Here is a 24,390-nt window from a genome sequence, read left to right as displayed (position 1 = left end):
AGTATCTGCTTTGTGATTGGATTTTTTTTTTGCAGAGCAACTGTGGAGGGAGGTAGAAGATGAGAGTTAAAATTATTTAAAACTCTATGTATTTGCCTCTTCCAATATCTGTTTCCATAGAAACATACTGGAATAAGCCACCAGTTTCAAAGCCAAGTGTAGTCTATGACTTTGAAAGCCCCGTTTGCCTCCGCAAAAAAGGATGGCAGAAGCATGGAATGTGGAGGGAAGTTTGAAATACCCTTCTGTTCCAGACTGCCCTTAATGATTTCTGCCCAAATGGCCAGAAAGCCATAGAACCCAGAGTGCTGGGGATTCTTGATGTAGGCTGCTTGCAGCCTGTGCAGACAGCCTTTCACCATTTCCATAAATAAATTCCACATGCATGGCTCCCATGGGTGACTGGACTGCACACAATTCCTCTCTTGTTGTAACCTGCCTGGGAGCAGATGAGGGATGTCTTTAGGAAGGGCAGGTGGTCTCAGGATGCTGTCTCTGTGGCTGCCCTGTGGCTCTGTGGGGTGTTCAACTTACAGCAACTTTTAGTGCTATCCGCCATTTTCTCTTCACTTCAAAACCATTTCAGAGTGGTCAAGTGGAAGTGTAAGAGGTGGCCTGGTGTAGAAGGAAGAAGGCTTGGGAGAAAAAACCCAACCTTTCTACCTAGATTCATAGGCTATCTTCATACCACTGGCATATACTACTTTTAGTTTGGAGGGAAATTATCTCAAATTATTTTTCTTAAAAGAAAAAAGCCCCATATGGGTGTGTGTGTATGAATACACATACACAGTGTCAATTCTTGGTTTTCATCTTACTTGATCTAAAAGCAGCATTTGACACACTTGATCAAAACTTCCTTCCTGAAACACTTTTTTTTACTTGGTTTCCTAGACACCAAACTCATCTGGTTTTCTTCCTATCTTGGTGGCTTCTCCTTCTAGGTTCTTTACTGCTTTTTCTCTTACCTTCCTGATGTCCAGACACTAGAGTGGTTGAGAGTCTGTCCTTGGTCCCCTTCTCTTCTCCATCTAATGCCCCCTGTTCATCCAAGCACCATCTTGGTGCCCTATCCAAGGCTTTCAATGCCATCTATGTGTTGACCACATCCAAGTTCCCATCTCAGGCTTACATGTCTCCCCAGACTCCAGACCAGTGTATATAACACCTACTCACCATCACTGCTAGTAGAGTAGTATTCAAAAACGAGTGTCTTCCCTTTTTCTCAAGAACAGAAATCATAGTTAAAAAACCCCTTCTGGCATATTTGGCAGATTTGCCCACATCTGCTCTATCTGAAATGCAGAAGTGGCCAATCTTCCCATCAGACTCTGTAAAGCAGACGAAGGGAGGGCTGAGATGCAATGCGGGAGCACTGTCAGTTCTCACCTTGGTCTGTGGCATGTGTCTCAGAGAGCTCTCCCTCCCTCAAATGCCCCGTGAGTGTGGCAGCTCTCTCTCCAATTCCCCAGGTGTGGACAGCTCTCTCCCCTGGATACCTCCTTCCTTCCTGACCACCACCTCAAAATTCTCTTCCCAGGCTTCTGTTCCTGTCACTGCTTTGTGGTTGCTTAGGCTCCTGTCAGGACATCTTCACTTCTTACTGTACCCACCACTCCCTGGGTGATCACACCTCAATGTGTGATCCCATCCTCAATGTGTTAACTGCCTCACACCTCTATCTCTATCCCTTGTGCTCTAGGACTCTGTATCCAATCTTTTGAGCCCCTTTACCCAGAAGTGAGACCCTCACATTCCCTCCCAAACCTAATCCTTCTTCTGCACCTGGCCTCAGTTAATGGGTCTGCCATTCACCACCCAGAGATCTGGGCATTGCCTTGCTGTCTCCCTGCCCCACCCCTTAGAGTCAATCAATTATCAAGTCTTGTCATAGCCACTTCCCTAATCTCTCTCAAAGCCACCAACTTCTCTCTGTTCCCACTGCAACTGCCCTGCTTTAGGTCACCATCAGCTCCTGCCTAGATTATAGCAAAAACCATCTCTGAGCCATCTCTGGGCCCCCAGCCTTGCCCCTCCATCTGTTCTCACCCTGCAGCCAGGGCAAATCTGATCATGTCACTCCCCTGATTAAATGTCTTTAATTTTGAAGTTTAAACTCCTCTGTTTAGCACATAGTGTCTCTAATGACCACACTCTGCCCACATCTTCATTTGTCTTTCCTGTCACCTTCCCCAAAACACCCTTGCCTTTGGCCAACATAACTATTACACACATTAAGAGAAAAATAATATACTAACATCATTAATATAGTGAGAAACTAGGTGCTACCCTCTAATATTGGGAATAAGAGCGTCCCCTTCTCACCATTCCTATTCAATATTGTACTTAGACCCCTAGCTAATACAAATATTAGACAAAAAAGAAAATAAAAGGTATACAGATTGGGAAGGAAGAAATAAAATTGTCTGTTTGCAGTTGACATGACTATCTAGGTAGAAAGTTCCAAAGAGTCAACAAAAACCCCTCCTGGAACTAATAAGCAATTATATAGCAAGGTTGTAGGATATAGGTTAGTATACAAAGGTCAGTTGCTTTCCTATTTGCCAAAAATGAGCAACTGGAATTTGAAATTAGAAAAACAACACCATTTGCATTTCACCAAAAGCAAAATAAAATACTTAGGTATGTATCTAGCAAAAATATTTATAAGATCTGTATGAGGAAATCTACAAAACTCTGGTGAAGGAAATCAGAGAAGATCTAAACAAATGAACATTCCATGTTCATGGACAGGAAGAGTCAATATTGTTAAGATAACCATTCTTCTCAACTTGGTCTATAGATTCAACACAATCCCCAACAAAATCCCAGCAAGTCACTTTGTGAATATTAATAAACTGATTCTAAAGTTTACATGGAGAAGCAAAAGACTGAGAATAGCAAATACAATACTGTAGAAGAATAAAGTTGGAAAGTGGACACTATTTGACTTCCAGACTTAATATAAACCTATAGTAATCAGAACAATGTGGTATTGGCAAAAGAACACATAAATAGATGAATGGAACAGAATAGAGAGTCCAGAAATAGAACCATATAAATACAGTCAACTGATCTATGACAAACACACAAAGGCAATGGAGAAAGAATAGTATTTTTGATAAATGGTGCTGGAACAACGAGATGTTCACATGCATAAAAATGATTCTAGAAAATGACCTTGTATCTTTTTACAAAAATTAACTTAAAATGGACCATAGACCTGAAGGTAAATGCAAAGCTATAAAACTTCTGAAAGATAACAAGAGAAAATCTAGGTGACCTTGGGTTTGGCAATGAGTGCTTATTTTATTTTTTTAAATATTTTATTTTATTTACTCCTGAAAGGCATAGAGAGAGAGGCAGGGACATAGGCAGAGGGAGAAGCAGGCTCCTCACAGGAAGTCCCATGTGGGACTTGATCTCTGGACCCTAGGATCACACCCTGAGCCAAAGGCAGATGCTCAACCGCTGAGCCACCCAGGTGTCCCTGGCAAAGAGTGTTTAGATGTGGCACCGAAAACATGCTTAATGGAAGAAAAAATAGATTGGACTTTATTAAAATAAATAATTTGTGTTTTGCAAAAGATAATGTTAAAAGAATGAAAAAACAAGATACAGTCTGAGAGCAAAGATTCACAAAATATATCTGATAAAAAACTTGCATCCAAAATATGCAAAGAACTTTTAAACTCAACAATAAGAAGACAATCTAATTAAAAAGTGAGTAAAAGACATCAACAGATACCACTAAAGAAGATTTGCAGATGGCAAAAAGCACAAGAAAAGATTCGCCACATCACACATCATTAAGGAAATGGGAATTAAAACAATAATGGGATATCACTTCATACCTATTAGAATAGCTAAAATCCCAAACACAGATAACATCAAATACTGGCAAGGATGTAGAACAACAGAAATTCTCATTCATTGCTGATGGGACTGCAAAATGGTACAGCCATTTTGCAGGACAGTTTGGCAGTTTCTTACAAAGCTAAACGTAGACTCAGCATATGATCCAGTGATCATGTTCCTAGGTTGAAAATGAGTTGAACACTTATGTCCACACAAAACCTACACAAAAATGCTTACGGCATTCATAATAGCCAAAACCTGGAAGCAATCAAGATGTCCTTTGATGGGCAAGTAGATAAACTGGTACATCTGTACAATGGAATATTACTCAGTGATAAAAAGTGATGCATGATCATGCCACAAAAAGACACGAAGGAACCTTAAATGGGTATGACTAAGTGGGAGAAACCAGTCTGAAAAGGCTACCTAGCATATAGTTCCAACTGCACGACATTCTGGAAAAGGCAAAGCTATGGTGACAATAAAACGATCAGTGGTTGCCAGGAGTTGACCAAACACTGAGGGCATTAAGGACAGTGAAACCCTTCTTTAGGACAGTGTAATGGTGGATATGTGACTTTTGCACTCGGCAAAACATATAGAATGTGCAACACAAAGAGTAAATCCTGCCTGACCATAAATTATGGACTTTAGTAAATAATAATAAATCAGTATTGGTTCATCAATTGTAACAGATACACTATACAACGCAAGATGCTAATAATAGAAGAAAGTGTGGGGTGTGGGGTGGAGCATATATGTGTTTTCCATTAATTTTTTCTATAAACCAAAAACTGCTCTAAGCAACAAAGACTAAGCAACAAAGACATACATTTAAAAAATGATACGTATCATACATTTAGAATAGTACCAGCACATAGCAAGTGCTATATAAATATTTATTGCATGGAAATGAATAAGGGTGCAGAGCTGTGATATCTCCAGGAGGACTCCAGAACCAGATTTGTATTCTCTGGACACTTGCACACACTCTCACTGGGAAATTCTCCTCCATGGGTCCTTCCCGTTATTCGCTAACTCTTCATCCTATTTACTTCTAACCACTATCAGAATCTATGTGATCTAAAGAGCTCATGATTCTTTGTCTTTGTGTTTACTATCTGACCCCAACTAGCTTATGGGCACCATGGCTATGGGTAGCCATGGCTACTGTGCTTACCTCTATCTCCCCAGGGGAAGATGTGTGCAGGAGTGCTGGGCGGGGTGTGTGTGGTCTCTGTGACACGGCTCTGTCCTGGAGAGGCTGGCGGTCTATGGAGGGCAGGGGCGGGAATGCACACAGCAGAGCTGAATAGCTTGCTAAGTGTCCTGACAGAGGAATATCAGGAAACTAGGCACAGGAGTGGGGAAGAACAGGAGCTTAACTGTGGAGGAGCCAGGCAATCCAAGGACACATCCCTGTAGAGATAACACAGGGGCCTGGAACTGAAGTTCCATTTACTTGCCAGAGAACGTTCTAGAAGGGGGAATAGCATGGGCAAAGGCTTGAAACTGTAACACTGAGCAAGGCCTATGACAGGAATCCTGAGGTGTTCAGAGTGTCCAGAGTGGACTGACCAGAGGAACCAGAGGCATCTAAGGTCGGGAAGGGTAGTTGGGGACAGACCACAGAGATCTTTGATCACTTCTCCCCCAAGCAGAGACTTCTCTCTCATTGGGGTTCCTGGAAAAAACAGCCCCTTGAAGGACAATTTAGGACACCCCATCCCCTGGGCACGCTGTTCAGCCACCATGCTGCGTCTGACAGAGGAGGGTCTGAGAAATCAACTGACTGCTTGGTGCTGTTTGGTGGAAAAAAGACAATAAGCCGACAGGGCTGCGGGTCGACAAATCAAAGGGTTCTGCTACCATGGCAACAGAATGACAGGGCAGCCCTAAAATAAGACGAGAAAAAGAGGAGCGGGCCAGAAAAGGTTCAGAGAGAAATCTCAGCAGAGACCTGGGGGGAAACCGAGACGGAGTATCTGGGCCAAGAGCCAGGGAGCTGGCTGTTCTCCAGACCCCACCTTGGAAAGTCTGGATGCCCCTGGGCAGGAACGTGCCCTCCCCGGACTCAGTTTCCTCATCTATGCAGGGAGGCATCTCCGTGGCACCCTGCGGCTCCAACGTTTGAGACCCATTGCCCTGGAAGGTGGTAAATAGGTGGGGTTCTCTGCTCAGCGCCACCGAGAGCCTCTGCACTTATTTTAGAAAGGAAGGAAGAAAGGTAAGGTCGGCGACAGCAAACTGTCACTGCCAGTAATCAGACTGCACGAGGTGGATCTCCTTTACGGGGTCCAGGGGGACAGGCTGCCCGGATCCATTTCTGGAGTCTGCTGACTCAGGCCGACGCCAGCCCTGCAGCCTCTCCCTCCGGGTCACAGGCAGAGCATGGGGGGGACCCCGCTGTGGGCCCGGCCTCCACCTTAACCTCGGGTGGAGGCAGCACGCCCGCCTCCCCAGCCACCCACGGCTACCAGGCTTCCAGCCGGAGAGGTGGTCTGGCCTCGGTCCCCGCGCCCGGCTCCAGGTCTTCAGGCCGCTCTGCCTGACTCGCTCTCCCCCTCCCGGACATCCCGGCCCAGTCTGGCCCGCTCCAGTCGGAGCCCTCGTCTGCACAATGTGAAAGCACTTCCCTGCCTCGCCCCCTTCAAGGACCTGTGCCCACCGCCAAGGTCCGCGGGAGCCCCTAAGAATGGCAAAGTGCCATCTGTGTGTTGAAAGGCAGGCTAGGGTAGTGGTGTTGCCACTAACCTGCTAGGTAGCCTCCGGTAAGTTAAATAATCTCTTTGGGGGTCTGTTTCCTCAGCATTAAAATGGGGTTAAAGGGAGCACCTGTGCCAGAGTTATTGGGAGGATTCAGTGAGTTAACACAGGGAGCGAGCTATCACCGTGGTTGCTGCTAACGTTATTGGCCTCAGGGCTTGTGATTAGCAGCCCCCTGGCTCTCCTTAGCCCAGAGGCCTGGTTGGCCATGACAGTTCTTTCTCCTATTGACATCCTGTCTGGATTTCCAACTCCTGGCAATGGATGGGAACTCCCCAGGATGGAGTGGGGGGCAGGACTGTTCCTTTGCCAACTGTGCACCATGAGTGGTGACCAGGTGTCGCCTCCCCTCTGGAAACAGCCTGTCTGTCCCAGTGACCTTCTGCCCCCTTGGCCCATGGGTACAGCCCGCGTCTGGGCCCTCCTCCTCCTCGGCAGTCCTGGCTGTGCCTGTCTGGAGTCCTGCTTCCTTCCAAAGTGAGGCTGAAGGCCGTGAGACAGAGGCACTGGCCCTAAAGCTGTCTCCTACATCTGTGCCGGCAGAAAACAGGATTCTCTGTCATGGTTTTGGCTTTGCCACTTCTCACTGGGCTGAGTAAACCCTCTATCTGCTCCCCTGCAAATGCAGATGGGCATCTTATTTGCTAGAAAACCTTCTCGTCCAGGAGGGTAAAAACCTCTGTTTCCAGTGCGTAAAATGATCATTTCCACGTTCGTTTAAGAATCCACACTACATTCCACTAAAGAGATTTCTCTAATAATGCAGACTCGGGTTCTCTCAGTAGAATTCGCTCTGCCTTATGGAAACCATGATGCGCGGCACACCCCGTTCAAGCCCAGCCCTCCCCCCGCCCCCCCCAGGAGGCAAGTTAACAAAACCACAATTTCCAAAGGATCCTGACCTTCCCTAATCTGGAGCATCCTGGAAAGACCAATGTGAGTAAAGGGCAAGGGTCAATGCAAGACTATTAAATTATATGCCTTTGTGTGAGGTTCTTTATTTTAACAGAACTTATCACTTCGAAAACCACATAGTAACGAGAAGGAACAGAACTATGTTCACCCCGGAGTAGCGCTCCTTGGGGAGCTTGCTTTAGAGGAGGTTGAAATGCAGTGTAATTTCTGCACCGACGGATCACATAAATGGTGGCTTCCACAATGTGCAGAGAATATACTCATGCAAATGGCCCAACATTTCTTATTTCTGCATTTATTAATATCACTAGACAATTCTTCCACTGTGTTTTCCCCAGGAGTGAAGACTTTCTATTTGGCCTTTCTGAAACACGTCTCAAAATGGAAGGAAACAGAACTGACTGAGGAGTTTCTGATGGGGAATGTGGGCCCATGTGGAGCTGTGAAGATTCCCCTGCGACTACTGTGATTTCTTCTTAAGCAGCACCCCTGGGGCTGTCAGGGCGACATGCTGCCTCCCCGTCCCGGAGGGCCTGGGAGCAGTGTCCCCGCAGACCCTCTCCTGCCGGTGTCGGCGCTTACCTCCATGCTGTACCTCTCCACCGTCCTCCTCAGGGGATCGACAGCCTGCCAGCAAATGAGGATGCACAAGTCGATCAGCAGCATGCCCCCGACAATCACCAGCAGTTTCTGGTCCTTGATGATCTGCAGAGAGGGCAGGGGCAGAAGGTAACAGACGTGACACAGGTTCCCGAAAGCAGCTGACGGGCCGGCTCAGGGGTTTCAGAACCTCTCCAGACTCTCCATCACCCGCAGGATAAATCCAGCCAAACTCCTTTGCTTGGCATTCAAGGCCTTTCATAAGCTTGGCTCGCCCACACCCTCCCCGTCCCTGCCCCCACCATGTGCACTTAGGTTGGAAGACTCCTAGTTTCTGGACCTGCTGTGATTCTCACCCCCGACTCCCACCCCCAGACTTTTGCAGGTGCCAGTTCTGTTGTCCGAAACACCCTCTTCTGTCTGGCTGGCAAACTCCTAATAACCTTTAAAGACCCAGATCCATTGTCACGTCCTCCATGAAGCCCCTCTAACTCCCACAGCAGAATTAATTGCTCCCATAGCACTTTGTTCCCGTACTTAACAGAAGAAGTAGTAATAGTAACAATAAGGAAAGAATCGCTAATATTCAGTGAACACTTACTCTGTGTCTGGCTCTAGGTTGATTAATAGGTTACATACATTATCTTTTATAAAGGTAGATACTATTATTATTCTCATTTTTAAGAAAAGATTTGTTTATTTAATTTTTTAAAAAGATTTTATTTATTTATTTGAGTGAGCAAGTGAGCAAGAGAGAGAGCATGAGCAGAGTGAGGGAGAGGGGGAAGCAGACTCCCAACTGAGTGGGGACCCCAATGCAGGGCCCGATCCTGGGACTCCGGGATCATGATCTGAGCTGAAGCCAGACACTGAACCAGCTGAGCCACCCAGCCACCCCAATTTCTTTATTTTAGACAGACAGAGAGAGAGTGGGAGTGAGGGTGTGGAGGGCAGGAGGAGAGGATCTCAACTAGATTCCATGCTGAGCATGGGGCCCAACATGGGGCTCCATCTCATGACCCTGAGATCGTGACCTGAGTCGAAACCAAGAGTTGGATGCTCAAGCCATTGAGCCACCCAGGCGCCTCTTATTATTCCCATTTTATGGATAATGAAACTGAGGTTTGTGAGGTGCTAAGTAACTTGGTCAATGTAATACGGCTAGTAAGAGATGAAGTCCAGATGGGAACTAAGCTCTTCCTTTCTCCAAAGTCCACACCCTCGGACACTTAGAGCACCAACCAGATGCTATAGTTGGTGCTACATTGTTTTATGTCTGTCCTCCTCAGAAACCAGGGAGCCCCTGACAGAAGGGAGGCCGATTTAATTTTTTTGTGCATCCTCAGTACCTTGCAGGGGCTGGCATGCAGTAGGCACTTAAAAGTTCGATGGATCAAATTGAGGTGAAAGAATATATATATATATATAAAGGAATATAATTTCCACCCTCATATATAATCCCTTTCACTATTTCTTATAAGGGAAAGGAGGGAAACTGAGTGGAAAAAATTAGAGAGGGTGACAAAACATGAGAGTCTCCTAACTCTGGGAAACGAACAAGGGGTAGTGGAAGGGGAGGTGGGAGGGGGGATGGGGTGACTGGGTGACAGGCACTGAGGGGGGCACTTGACAGGATGAGCACTGGGTGTTAGTTATGTTGGCAAATCGAACTTCATACAAAAATAAACAGAAGCAGAGTCTTCTGAAAAAAAAAAAAGGTTGGGGAAAAAGAAAGAGCATCTTTTGGTATGTGAAAATGATATGAAGTTCAAGTTCCTGTGTTCATAAATAAAGTTTTACTGGAATACAGCCATAAAAGATAATAGTTTCCACCCTCTTTGCAGCCTGGGATGTCTTCATTACACTGTGAGACTCCCACTCCACTTTACATTTGTTTGACAGGGACTGGCCTGACGATAAATGCTGCCAGCACCCAAGAAAACCTGTATTTCACTCTCTGTACAGTTATGTGCCCCTCCCCTCAAAGCTAATGTGATGAAGTCGTTCTGGAAGAGACTATAGAAAAACACACAAAACTGAGGCAGAAGCTTAAGAAATATCACTAGGTCTGGCTTTTAACAATTAAAGTCATTTTAAAAGGAGAAATAGAGATTCAGGAGGTCCCTCTGTTGCCGAATTATAAAAAAAACAGGGAAGTATTGTTGAGTTCCTGTCAAAGAGATCAAATCCACCAAAACTGCTTCACCTGGGGTCTAGGCACTGGCAAAGGCCCCTCTTTGAGATTTTCCAAGAGCATCCCATGAACCACTGGTGCTTTGCAGAAATCCTGCTTAACCTTGGCTCTCTGAGGAGCTGGGCAGCTCCCTGCTAACCTTGAGAAAGTGGAACCAAAGGAAGACATGCCCGAGGAGCTTAGGACAAGGAGGACAGGCTAGCAGGGGCCTCCCTCCAGAGTGGGGACCCAGGGCACGTTTTCTTAGGCCATCATCCACCAACCAGTGCTTATGGAGCACTTCTTCTATGCCAGGCCTCAGACAGGCACTAAGGGTAGAGTGATGAGCAAAACCCAATCGCACAGAATTCACTGTCTAGAAGGGAGGAGAAACACAAACCAAATGATCGCACAAGTAAATGTGATGTTGCAACTGTCATTGGGGCTCCGAAGGCAATGAATGTGGCCATAACCTCCAGTGAACGCCCCTCAGCCTTGTAGCAAGGACAGGGAGAGGAAGGCACATGCCCTGGAAAGTTTGGAGGCTGTCAGGTGAGGAGGGGAGGAATCTGCACCCTGGGCAGGAGGCTGTGCCGCCTTCTCCCGGCCTCTTCCTGAGGCTCATTCATTCATTCCCCAGGAAGGTCAGAGAGCCAGCCTCTGGACAAGGCACTGGCGCACAGCGAGGAGAGATGTTGGTCCCTGCCTCCACTTGGAACCAGAACCTGGCTGCGACATGCTCCCTGTGCAGGGCTTGCCTGTGATCACTGGGAAGAAGCTGCTCGGGCTCAGTGCTGATGTCAGGGGAGGAGGGTGCCAGCAGGAAGGTGGGAGAAGGACCTTCCAAGTTCAGGCACAGCATGGGCACATGGCTGGGGCTCAAACAGAGAAAGACAAACCCTGGTGCTGCTCTCCAGGGGCCCATAGGATTGGGAGGAGAGACAGACTTGTCACGGAAGGTTACAAGAGGGTGCCGAGAGGAGAGGAGGTGGCTTCTCAGAGGAGCTGCTAGAGGCCACTGTAGCTGGAAGAGCTGAGGGCTGGGTCATGGGACTGATGGCATCATGTTACCCCTGGTTCAGGATTCTCCTGTGACTCCCCATCACCTGGGGGTATAAATCCAGCCAAGCTCTTTTTCTTGGCATTCAAGGGTTTCCCCAAGTTTAGCTTGACTACTCCCCAAACTCACATTGTTAATACTTAACCACGCCTGAGTCTCTGGCTGAGTTGTGATGTTTGCCCTCTGGACCTTTGCAGGTGCTGGTTCTTTTGTCTGAAACACCTAGTCTTTCTGTGAGAGGCTTTGTGTGAGTGGGGTGGGTGCAGGTGGCTGGAGAAGGGATTAGGTGGAGGGAGGAAGCCTGCATGACATTGGAATGGGGCCCCTACCTGGGGCCGCTGAGGGAATAAGCATCATTAAGCAGAGGAGTGATGCGGAGCTCTCTGCAGCATGGAAGGGTAGACTCCAGGCAGGGAGCCTGCAACAGGAGGCCAGATAGGAGCTGGTGCAGGTGTCCTGGTGAGCAGGGAGGAGGCTGGATTCAGAGCAGTGACTACCGTGATGGTCAGGAGGATGCCGGTACCGTAAATATCTGGAGGTGGAATTGCTGGCTTCAGCCTCTCAGTCCTCTCTCCCTCCCCACCAGCAAGTGCCAGCACCTCTAGATCCCCTGAGACAAAAGGTCTATGGCTGTTCCCACAGTCTACCTTCCAGGAGGCAGTGACCTTGAACATGCTCAACACTGATTATGTCAGGGCACACTGATGCTATCACACTGAGTTTTCTCTCTCAAGCCAAGAGGTTACGAGTGCTTTATTCTCAGTGGGTGTAAAGGCATATAGTAATAATGATTAAGCACAGGTTCTGGAATCAGATCTCAGTGTGACTCTTACAATGAGCTGTGTGGCCTCGGGTAAGTTTCTTAACCCCTCTGAGCCAGTTTCCTCATCTACAAAATGGGGCCAATAATCACATAAACTATATTAGGTTACCAAAGTCTGGCTTATTATAACTGTTCAACAGCTGTCAGCTATTATTATTAAAGGTCACTTTCCATTGTTGTCTAGAGTAGGGATCAGCAAACTTGGGATTTGGTCCACTGCTTGTTTTTGTAAATAAAGTTTTACTGGAACACAGCCATACCCATTCACTTATGTGTTTGTCTATGGCTGCTTTCATTTTCCAACAGCAGAGTTTAGTGGTTACAACAGCAACTCTATAGCCAGCAAAGCTCATGTGTACTATCTGGCTTTTTACAGAAAAAGTTGTCTGACTCCTGATTTGCAGAAAACAGCACTTCTTTATTTCTTCAAGAGACTTCAGATATTTTGACTGATTCAGATTGTCCTTCTGCTAGGACCCACTCATTGCCTAGTTCTGGGGATGCCATTCCAGGGGGAGTAACAAAGTGAATGGTGTCCTCTGAAGTTGTGCAATGCATATCACTCAGACGACTGGTGCTCTCTGGTGAAGCTGCTAAAAGCCCTCTCTTGGCATTTTGCTGGAGCTGAGCCCATATGAAGATCTGAGATGATGTCCCCATGTTATTGTCTGCAAGAGTACCAAGTCACGTGTGTAGTGAACTCACTTTTTTTTAAATTAAAAAAATATTTTAAATATTCCCTACAACCAATGTGGGACTTGAACTCACAACCCTGAGATCCAGAGTTGCATGCTCTACTGACTGAGCCAACCAGGCACCCCTGTAGTGAACTTTCTTTGTCCTCATAAAAAACGCCACATCTACCCCTGGAACAAAAGATCTCATCTCTGAGTTACTGCTTTTGTCTCAATGTCTCAATTTGGTCCTCTTAAGAGGCAGAATAAAGACTGTAGTAAGTCTTCCAATTCAAGATTTTATGATTGAGCCTTAGAAAAAAACAATAAAATACCAGATTTGGAAGCATTAAGTCACCACATGTCAATATGTCCTTTAATAGGCTTCTTTTCCTTTAATGTCTTTTAAAAATGTGGCCATCTGGGGTGAAGTTTTGTGTATGTGTGTTTGGGGAGGGCATGCCATCATGGGTGGGAGGGAGGAGGAGGCGGGAGCCAGGGAAGAAAGAGAAGGGTAAAAAGACTATGAAAACAAGTGTATATTGCATTTACAAACTTATGTGAATCCAGTAAACGTGCAGTAAAAAAATGAGAGAGCCCATCCTTAAAAAAAAAAATCTAAACTTTAAAAAGAAACCAATAAAAAACAACAACAACAATGAAAACCAACCTTGGCTATAGAAAGGGTTGGAATCATGAAGAAGTCACTCCCAGTTTTGACTTGTAATTGCTGCAACCCTTTTAAGACAATCTGGTTCCTGGACCTGAGCTTTTGATCCATATAAGATATAAATTTCTCTTCTATACCTTTAACCTCTTCTTATTTATTGAAAAAGGATGCTTGGCGGCAGCCCTGCAAACCTGTTCTGGAATAACTAGAAAGCAAAACTAGAGCAAAAAGTTTCTCTCCCTGGAATGGTTTGTTCCTCTTTTGTACTAGGTGAAACAGGAGACCAAATCTTATACAAAGTCTTTGGCAGCTTCTCAGACAAGCCCGGCCTGGGGGGTGCCTGGCCCACCACCAGCTTGAGTTCTGTTGGCCCAGCGGCCCAGGGGTGGAACCAGTTGCCTTGCTCTGGCAGTGCAGCAGGTGTGGCCACACCACAGCCCCGCCCTCCGTGGAGCTCTCAGATAACTGAACTCCCCAAGTCTTCCTTGACATGTTTTGTCAATTGTTGCCAGACAATTGGGAGTGTTCTTGCTCAGCGATCACCATGAGTAATGGAAAATAAGGGCTGGTTCTTTATTACACATGACAATATGGATGAATCATATATTGACACAAAGGAATCAACATTGTGATTCTTCAAAGCCAGGGTGGAGTTGTCATAAATGGCAGAAAAAAAATAAATAAATGGCTGAGCAATTCTAACCACAGACACAGCACAGGAGGGGCCCTAGAAGTCACTTGGTTCCTTGGTGCCTTAAACTTTGGCTTGTACCAGCGTGGATGAGGGAGGGCTGGTGAGAGGAGGCAGGATCCTGGGCTCCACCTAGGACAAGTGGAGCTTGAGGAGGTGCTTGAGAATCTGCATGTTTGTTTTTTTTGTTTTGTTTTTTTAAACTAGGTTCCACAAGGGGCGCCTGGGTGGTTCAGTCAGTTAGACATCTGCCTTCAGCTCAGGTCATGATCTCAGGGTCCTAGGATTGAGCCCCCACATTGGGCTCCCTGCTCAGTGGGGAGTCTCTTCTCCCTCTGCCCCTCCCCTCAGCTCTTGTGCTCTTCTGCTCTCAAATAAATAAATAAAATCTCAAAACAAAAAATAAAGTAGTCTTCACGCCCAGCGTGGACTCCAAGATGGGGCCCAAGTTTACATCCCTGAGACTAAGACCTGAGCTGAGATCAGGAGTCCAACACTCAACCAAGTGAGCCACCCAGGTGCTCTGAGAATCTGCTGCTGGTCCAGCCCACACTCTGAGTAGCCATGATCTGGATCAGACGCCTTCCACCCTGGCTGTATATTAGCATCATCTGGGAAAGTCTTAGAAACTCCTGATGCTCAGTTCTAGCTCCGGGGAGGTGGTTTCAACTGGCTTGGCTTAGATTGCTTTTTGGAGTTTTCAAAAGCTCCCATTTGATTGAAATGTGCAGTCAGGACTGAAAAGGACTGGTGGCCATGCTTCTCATTTTACAGAAGGAAGAGAGTTGTCATAAATGTTGTTGAGGCCCCTTCAGGTGAGCATGGGCAGTGGGTGGCAGAGACAGACTCTTTCCTCCCTCTAAATGCAGCCTGTACTGTCCCAGGTAGCTCAGGTAGGGGGCCAGGGACAGAACAGAAAAGATGGTCCTCCCTCATCTGAACAGCAGCTCCTGTAGCAGCCCTGGCAGGTGGAAGTGTTGATGAGTGAGTGGTGCCACTGGTTACCAGGCAGGATCACAGCTCAGGAGACAGTTATCATTTCAACATGGCCCATTTTACAGATAAGGAAAAAGAGGCTCTGAAGGATGAAGACGTCTGCTCAAAGACCAACAGCAGGTCTGTGGTGGGTACAGAAGAGAACGGGAGCTGCTTTCCTGCTTCCCCTGGTGGCCCCACTGCCCTCAGCATGCTTGTTGTCTGCCACAGGGACCAGGGCTCAAAACCAAGGGAACCAGATGACAAACAACAGCACCACACGCTAGATGGGATAAGAGCAGGATCTGCGGAGGGGATGTCTGTAAACAGGTTACACCCACATTGGGGGTTTAAAAAGTGTGTGTGGATGGGGCAGGGTCAAATCGAGAAGAGGATTTTTGGAAAGAGGCATCATGATGCTGAGACGTCTCCCCATAAGCGAGAGGATGAGTTATGCTTCCCCCTTGACCCCAAACGAAGAGGGAGGCTTTAAGGAGAGCACTCCGATGGCTTGACTGATGGGGCTCCCTGAAGCGTGGGGGAGCCCGAGACTCCTGAGAGGACCAGCTGGCCAGTGGCTCCAGGGAGTGGAACAAGAGGGAAAGCTGTTGCAGTGGGATCAACCTGCACGCCTCGAGTTTGTGTGGGTGAAGGATGCCTGCATGTCTCCTGTGCACCAGAGGTGGTCCAGGGCAGAGGGGGAGCTGTGTGGCCCTGTCCCAGACATGTGCAGGGGCCAGATGAGCCCAGGAGTGGGGGCACTGCACATGGCCCCCTGAGGGAGTACTGCACCCATGTCAGGGCCCTGCAGGAGGGTAAGTCTCCATCCTGGGGGCTTTGAAAAACCCACAAAAGCACCCTGTGAGAGTCTGAGTGAGGCCAAGCAAGCCCCGTGGCAGTTCCTTCTATCGCTCTAAGCTCCAACTCCAGAGGGTTCAGAAACCTTGGGAAGGGGGATGACTGGGCAACAGCTCAGGCTGGCAAAGGAGAGAAACAGCTCTGCACACCCCCTCTCCCAGGACGGGTGGCTGGCCCGTGGCAGGTCTGAGCTGGGGGAGGCTGTGCCTTTGAATGCAGTTTGAAGATCTGACTATTACAGTGGACTCCGCATATTAGCTGCTGACCAGAGGGCCTTCCTAGTCATGAGACTTGCCTGAATTTTTCTCTAGAAGCAAGGGAAGAACCGCATCACCGGAAGAGTTAAAAGGACAGTGGTGGAGAAAGTTTACGACTACATTGAAAGAGTCAAGCTGAGCCAACATGCTGGTTACACCTCCCTGCATGGGTGGCAAATGCTTCCCACCCACATGAAGGCCGGGCTCCTGTCCTCTAAGGGCCTCTTTGAAATGGAAGCATTAAATTTGGTCTGTGTCCTGTTCGCTCCCCTGTTTTAAGGGCTCCTCATTGCCCAAAAGTTAAAGTTCAGATGCCTCACTGTGGTTCCTCCTGCACCCTGTCCCTGCAAACACCATGTCCTGGCCTTAATGAGCCTTTGCTGGCTCTGTTTATTTATTTATTTATTTTTATTTTTAAAGATTTTTAATTTATTTATTCATGATAGACAGAGAGAGAGGAGAGAGAGAGAGAGGGAGAGAGGCAGAGACACAGGCAGAGGAAGAAGCAGGCTCCATGCAAGGAGCCCGATGTGAGACTTGATCCCAGGACCCCAGGATCACACCCTGGGCCAAAGGCAGGTGTTGAACCACTGAGCCACCGAGGGATCCCCACCAGCTCTGTTTAAACATCCATCCCCTCCCCAGGCCTCCACGCGTGCAGTTCCCTCTACGGGCCTCTGCCTAGCTAACCCCCACTCACCCTCGGGTCTCAGCATCAGTGTCACTTCCTACACGAAGCCTTCCCTGAGTGCTTGTACCCCTGTTGCCCCATACGTTACCAGCCAGCCCTTCTCCCCATGTGTCGTTAATGCTTTTTTAGCTGTTTGATTTCCCTAGGAGGCTGAAGGTGTTGGGGATGGGCAGGCATTGTGTTTAGCTTGAATTCCCAGCAGATAGGCCAGTGCTAAGCACACTGTAGGTATCTAATAATATTTGCTAAATAAATGGTAAGTGAACATCGCAAACATCCTGAAGCAGGAGTGATTACCTTCTTCTTCATTTTCACATTTTTGAAGATGGCGTGGACCCTCCATGTCTTTGCAAACATTGCCCCAAAGGCAGTTGTGTAGCCGACGGTGAGAATCCAGGTCCTGACCTAGAGGCCATGAGAAAACAGAGACATTAACATCTCCTAGGTGGACCGACCTCACCATCTATGAGCGCATCCCAACAGGGGGATTCTAGGTGATGGGGACAGATGCTCTATTTTATATCCCATAAAGTTTTACTCTCACCAAAAGTCCTTCAATCGGATCTCAATCTGATAGACATTTAGTTCTATTGGCCACTCACCAGACCCAGGGCCCTGGGCATAGGGGCCTGTGAGGTTCAAACTCTGCCTGCCATGGGCTCACAGCCTAGAGGAAGCCAGTCATCGGCAGAGGCACAGAGGCTCCCAGGACCACCGAGGGATCACTAAGGGGCAACAGATCAGCCTTCTGGTCTTCCCTCCTTCCCTCTCTTCCTTAAAACCTTTTAGGTGAGGAGACAGACCTGTAGAAGGGAACATAATTGCTGGGACTTCCTGTCTCCTCACCTGAGTCTGTAGGAGACAAGATGGCCCCGGGAACTTTTCCTATGGGACTCCCAGCTCCCAGATTGTGGGCATGGGGGAGGGATGGGCACTGAGCCATAGGGGTGGAGACTGGGCAGGAGAACCAGCCTGTCGTGGCCCTTCTCCAGTGCTCAGCAAACCCACTGCTCTGGTGGGGCTGGCCAGGACCCAGCCAGAGCAGGCCCTGGGGACACCTAGCTGGCAGCCGCAGCCAGGCCAGCTCCAGGCCATGGCAGGGGCCGTTCAGCTAGGGAGGAAGGCCAGAGGAGAAAGGCCATGACTTTCCTGCTCCCACTAGGGACTTGTCTCCTTGGGTCTTGGGAGAAGAGAGGAGAGAGTGCTGCCGGGGTCCTCTCACCTGGCCCCCTCCTCCATGGTGAGGCCATGTTGTTCCAACTGCTCTGTGTGACCCCAGAGTCTGGATAGCACCAGGCCAGCCTGGTCTCTGAGCCTACACTCAGACCTTGGGTTCCTGCTCAAGATGAAGGCCCTATCTGGCTGTCACCTGTTCCCCAGAATTAAGTATCTCCTGACCCCCAGCCCTGGGCTGGTGACTGACAGGCTGGCCCTTGCAGGCTGGGATGGCTGGCCACCATCTGTTGGGTGGTGGGGGCCTCCTGGGTGCCTATTCCCTTCCCACACCCTCATCACGGCCAGACCCCAGTCTCTCCAGATTCCACCCTCACCGGCTGGTCTGGATGCCCTCCCAAACAGAAGAGACTCGCCTAGCTCCAGGCTGTGTGTCACTGAGTCCTGGGGCCTCCCGCTCACTGGGGTGAGCAAGCTGTGTGCTTTGTGAATGTCTGGTTCTGGCTTTGGTCTGTCCTCTCCTCTCCCTCAGCTCTGTTATGCTAAGTTCCCTCTAAAAGAAGATCCCCATCTGCCTCAGTTGAACACAGCAGGAAGGTAAATGCAGTAGGAGAAAGAAGGGAGGCAGCCAGGCTGGAGCGGACAGCTTAGAGTCTCCATGTCCAGAGGAATCGGACACAGCAGGTTTGCCCCGCCACAGCACGCCCTTCCAGCCCAGGGGTGCCGTCAGCAGGTGCAGGAAGTTCCCAGAAACACTCCCAGCCGAGTTCCTGCACAGAGTACCTTCACTCTGCCCTTCTAGCCACCTGGCTCTCCAGCCTCTAGTTATACCGAGACAATATTTCCCCTTTCTATTTTATTTGTGAGAGCAGGACCTGGCTGAGAAGATGGCAAGGCTGGCCCCCCAAGGAAAGACAACAGCATCACAGCGATTGTTCAGAAACATGGATGTGCCAGGTGTGAATGCTGGCAGTGGGACAGGTAGAGACTTCATCCTTTTTTTTTTTTTAAATTTCAAAAGCAAGGATAAATCAGACAGGCAAGAATGAATCACAGTACTTTAGAGAAGGCACAGGAGGGCCATATTATTACCCATATTATAATCTAACAATGCAAGAAAAGTGAACAGAACAGGTGTGGGAGGAATAATCATGCCCAGTTATTGGGAATTTAGACCTGAGCTTAATCAATGACCAGATCACAAATCTCTAGTCTGTCAGAGTTGCATAGGACCTTACAGACCACTCCTTCTTCCTTCCTTCCTTCCTTCCTTCCTTCCTTCCTTCCTTCCTTCCTTCCTTCCTTCCTTCCTTCATTGATCTGTTCACTCAGTAGGTAGTATTAGGCCAGAGGCTAAGTGTATAACGACAAAAATAACAAATAAAACAATTTTTTTTTTTTTTTTTTGGAACCACCAGTTGAGTGAGAAACCACTTTGCAGATGAAGAAACTCAGAGATTCAGGGCATTTAAGACATTTTTCTGAACGATGCACACAGCCGCAGAGCTGGGCCTGGAACCCAATGCTTTGCCACCCCTGCCCCCCACTGGCCCCCATTGAGCCCTCTCTCCCCCGCATCCCACTAACTCCTCCTCAGATAGAGATTCCTACCCCGAAGCTGAAGCTGGTTCATCCACACCCAGGAGTCAGCTGTCAAAGGCACAGGACACACCCGGGGGTAGCTGACCGCCCGAGAACACATTCCTGGGCCACCTCTACACATTTTTAGTGCTAACAGGTTGGTAGAATGGCCTCCAAGTGTTTTGACCACCTTCTTCTATCAAAAAAACAATTTGAAACAGGAACATAAAGGCAACGTGGACATTTAAAAAAAAAAAAGGACGGCAGGGGATGAAGTTGTCTCATTTGATTTTTATGCGGCTGGCAAAGATCTCTTATTTTGGGGAGAAGGGTCGCTCCGGGGCTCTTAGCGTTCTTACAGTTGCTTTGACTTACATTTTTTTAAAGTAACCATTTTTGGGCCACTTGCCTGTTTTGTGAGGCTAAGTTCATTAAGATGCAAGAATATAAATTAGCTAAGTTAGTTAAACCCTGACAACACTAATCTAGCCTGGCATCTGGAAACGGCTACATGCTGCCATAAAGGGAATCGAAGAGTGGCTGAGGAGGCCTGGGCAGGATAGGGTCCACACCATCCTTAGAAAGGCCTCTGGCCAGGTTGGCCCTTGGCTGGCATCTGGGAACCTGCATTTGGGGACAGTTCCCACCACTCCCTCAGTGATAAGAGTGACTGTTTGCCTGAGCTGTTTGTGCCGGCACTGTGGTTTACACTGCACACCTGATCTTCAGGGACCCTGGAATTCGGGCATGTGCTAAGCGGAGGGTGCCCAGGTGACCTGCCCTCAACAAAAATCCTGGGCACAGAGTCTCTAGGGAGCCCCCACGGCAGATGGCATTTCACACGTGTTGTCACCATTCACTCACTGGGGGATTCGGTGTCCTAATCAGGGAAGCTCATGCCCGCCTTCCCTGGGACGTTGCCCCGGGTGCCGTTACCCTTTGCTGATCTGCCTCTATATTTTTTCTCTGTCATAAATCACTGCTGTGAGTACAAACATATGCTGAGTCGTCCTAGTGGATCACTGAGCCGGGGGTTGTCTTGGGGACCCTTGGCACAACACCCCACTGCCATCTGGCATAACGGACTGATGAACCTCGCGGTTCTCTGGAGCGTTCCTGCACCGGAGTACTGGACACACCGCTGCGCCAGGGCTCCAGGGCCAGTCCCAGTATTAAACCTTAGTAAAGCTTAATTTCTTTTGTATTCTACATTTAAAAAAAAAAAAACCCAGAAGCGGTATTCCTCTGCAAGACAGTCCCTGGGTCACCTTGCACACTGTGGTGTTCACGTGCCATTTAGAGACAACCCCTCAGACCATGATGAGCAACACTGGAGGAAAGACTCCGAGAGCTGGACAATGGGACCCCCACTGGCAGAGCTGCCCTCCGTGGGCTGGCCCGGCCCAGGGTCGTTGCTGGGCCAGGCGTCTGCCATAGGGAGGTTATTTCTCTTCCCACCTCTCTATTGACTCTTTTCTTTCTTTCTCTTTTTTTATTTTTTTGGTAAACGACCAATTTATTTAATGATAGAAGTATGGTTAAGGTAAACCAATACATATTATGTTGCTATCAAAGTTACATTCTGAATACTATATAGCAAGAACGACAATTATATGTGAATTAAATGCTATGAAAATTGAGATACAGCTACTATTAAGATTTTTTTATCGCTAGTGTATTTTATGTATGTATATATATATATATGTTTTACATTTATTTTTATTCACTGGCTCTTTAAGATGGAAATGGACCCTCGAGTTCAGACCTGGACCCTCTTTCCCTCTAAGGGCTTTCCCTGGATTTTTAGCCCCACTTTCAGCTTCAACCACTTTCTCTGAGCTGACAAGTCCCTTGTATCTTTCACAGCTTCTGTCTCTTTCCTGAGCTCCAGATCTGCATGAGCCACTGTCACCACAGACCTAGGTGACACCTGGCTGTGCCATAAAACTTCATGCTTCACAGCCATAGCTGAGCCCATTGGCTCTTCCTCTGAGCAGCTCCATTTCCTCCCACCCCAGGGAAGCGCCACTATCCACACCATTGATTGTCACCCCCGTTAGGGACCTGGAAGTCCCCCTGGGGAATCCTCCCCATCACTCTCTATTCAACCCCTAAGCCCTGCTTCTGCCTCACTTTCCGCCCAGACCATGCTTTGCCCCGCCTTGTGTCTGAGACGTGAGGCTCCATGCTTGCACCTCCCAGGCTCCCTCGCCCCCTGGCTTCTGGCTGGACTTGGAAGGTTCCATCAGGAGCTTGGAGGGTGCCAGGAGAGAGTGTTTGCTCCCTGCTGCCACTGCTTCTGAGCTGTATCTCTGGCCAAAGCTGGGTCTGTTCACATGGCTCAGGCCCTCTCTGGGTTCCAGAAAACACTCCTCTCTCTAACCCTTCCGGCCTAGGAGTGAAAGCACTTCTTGTGGTTGCTAGTCCTCTGGTGCTCTGACCCCTGTGTTTGCTTCCTTAACCCTCCTGCACCCTGGGAGCTAGTCTCTCCACTAGAGCCACTGGTGCACCCTCTCCTCTGCGTGCTCAAGCTGGCATCCTGGCAGTCATGATGAGCAAGGGCTCTGGGCTCAGACTGACAGGGGCTCAAATCCTATCTTGGTCACTTACTATTTCTGTGAACCTGGGCAGGGCGTGTAATGTCGTTGAGACTTATTTCCCCATCTGTGAAATGGGAACAGTAATGCCTCTTTCTTCAGAGAATGGTTGCAAGGATTAGATGAAAGGTGTGTGAGGTGCTGAGGTTCTCAATCAATGTCTGATCCGTGTTCATGTGTTCCTTACCACCCCTCACTGGTCCACCAGGGAGCCACTGCTGCTCTTCCCACCCCTCCCCTCCCCTCCTGCTCATCCATCCAACCCTGTCCCCCTGCCCCTTGGCAAATCTAAGCAAGTCTCTTGGGTTTAAGTCCTTCACTGCCTTACTGAAACAACAGGTTAGATACCAGATTCTTAGCAGGGTGTAACCCCTACCGCCCCCTACTTTTCCTGCCACCCCGCCATGGGGCACTTCACATCCAAGCCATCCCATGCTGCTTGAATGTTCCCAACCCCAACTGCTCTGGCTCATGCTGTTGGGCCTGGCACCAGCTATTCCCTCTACTCAGAATACTATTCCTCTCTCTGATCTCCTTCACAAGTTCTTATTCTTATTTGTCCTCTGAAATCCAATTTCATGAGCCACCTCCTCTGAGAAGCTCTCTCAGACCTCGCAAGGAGATCATGGCTGCCTCCTCCTTCAGACTTGTGGCCTCATGCACGTTTCTGCTGTGTTGGTCACATTGAGACCATATCTATCTGCTTATCTGTCTCTCTCTCTCCCATGAGATGGTGCTGGGGGAGGGAGGGCCTCCAATGCTCCATCTCTGGGACCAGCACCGGTGGGAAGGGAGTAATCGGGCTGGATGAGCCAGCTTAGGAGGTAATGAGTGCTTTGTCACCAGAAATGTGCCTGAGTCAAGCACATGGAAGGAAGACCATAGAGGGGTATTTGATGGCCAAAAAGACTGAGTTCATGGCATCAGTGGTCCCTTCTACCCAAATAAAGTCTGCTGTAAGGTGGTGAGATCCCGATCACTTGACATATTTCAAGCAGAGCTTGGAGGGCCCCCTGTAGGAATGCTGTAGGAGTATCTCCTGCGCTTACTTGATGATGACCTAGGTATCTCCCTTCTGTGTGTCCCTATGATGCCAAATACACCAGAAGGTTCTGAGGGGCTCTACGGTTCTGTTTCCAATACATCACCTCTAATACAAGTCTCTACTGATTCATCAACACAAGACAAATAGCTACTTTTTCTCCCAAAGTCTTAAACATATTTACTCTTCTGACGGTAAGGTCTTTCTTTTCTCCCCTCAGCTGCAAAGTGGCCGCCCGCCTCTGCACACTGCCTTGAACACATACATCCCCGTGGCAGGGAGACCTTGAGGCAGGTGATGTCCGCATCAGTCTCAACCATGAAAAGGAAAAAACAATTCGACACATCTCCAAATGGAAAGAAAAACCTATGCCCAGAACAATTCGGCTCAGTTGCTTGCTCAATTGATTTTGGGAAGGCCTTCCTGGCAGAGGGAAGGGCTTTCATTGCTCTTTGGGGGACCAGTGGGCAAATGGACACACGGCCTCTCTCGCAGGTTCTGACAGATGACCGGGGTTGCCATGCTCTGGGCCTCCTGTCACTACAGAGGCATATGAGCCCCAAGCCGGGAAGTCAGATGGCAGGGGAAGCTCTGGTGGCTGGTTGGATGCTGGGGGTCAAGATGCTTTCCCATTGTCCAGAAAGGTTCTTTTTAGAAACTTTGGTTTCTTTTTTTCTTTTCTTTCTTCTTCTTTTTTTTTTTAGAACCTTTGGTTTCATTCTGACCATTCACCCCAGGCAATCAATGGCGAGAAGGCAGGAAAAGAAGACCCAGACTGTCCAAAAGGCAAGATCCAAGCCTCTGCTATGTACATCTTCCTGGGGCAGGGGGTGAGATTTGGTGTGTGTCCTGAGGTTCTAAGCCTCTGGGGAGGCTATACACTGCTCCAGAAGACCCTGTCTTGCCCAGGTTCCTTTAAGCAAGATCTGAACAGAAAATACCCTCAAGGGTTTGGAGTACAGCAAAACCTTTCCAGGGGAGGGTAG

The 24,390-nt window shown here is 48.4% G+C and overlaps 1 protein-coding gene across 1 annotated transcript in view; it reads right to left on the bottom strand.

The window, feature by feature from the left end:
* Positions 1-24,390, bottom strand: part of GABBR2 (gamma-aminobutyric acid type B receptor subunit 2) — a 349,564-nt gene that overhangs the window by 48,822 nt on the left and 276,352 nt on the right. The window contains exons 12-13 of the mRNA XM_026013320.2: positions 17,309-17,416; positions 8,122-8,244 (exon numbers count right to left, since the gene is read on the bottom strand). Coding sequence (XP_025869105.2) covers positions 8,122-8,244; positions 17,309-17,416 — 231 coding nt within the window. The remainder of the gene's footprint in view (positions 1-8,121; positions 8,245-17,308; positions 17,417-24,390) is intronic.

The sequence above is a fragment of the Vulpes vulpes genome, chromosome 12, assembly GCF_048418805.1.
Source record: "Vulpes vulpes isolate BD-2025 chromosome 12, VulVul3, whole genome shotgun sequence".
Taxonomy (NCBI): Eukaryota; Metazoa; Chordata; class Mammalia; order Carnivora; family Canidae; genus Vulpes; species Vulpes vulpes.
The sequence above is the reverse complement of the archived record's forward strand: the minus strand, read 5'-3'. Positions and strand labels throughout refer to the sequence as shown.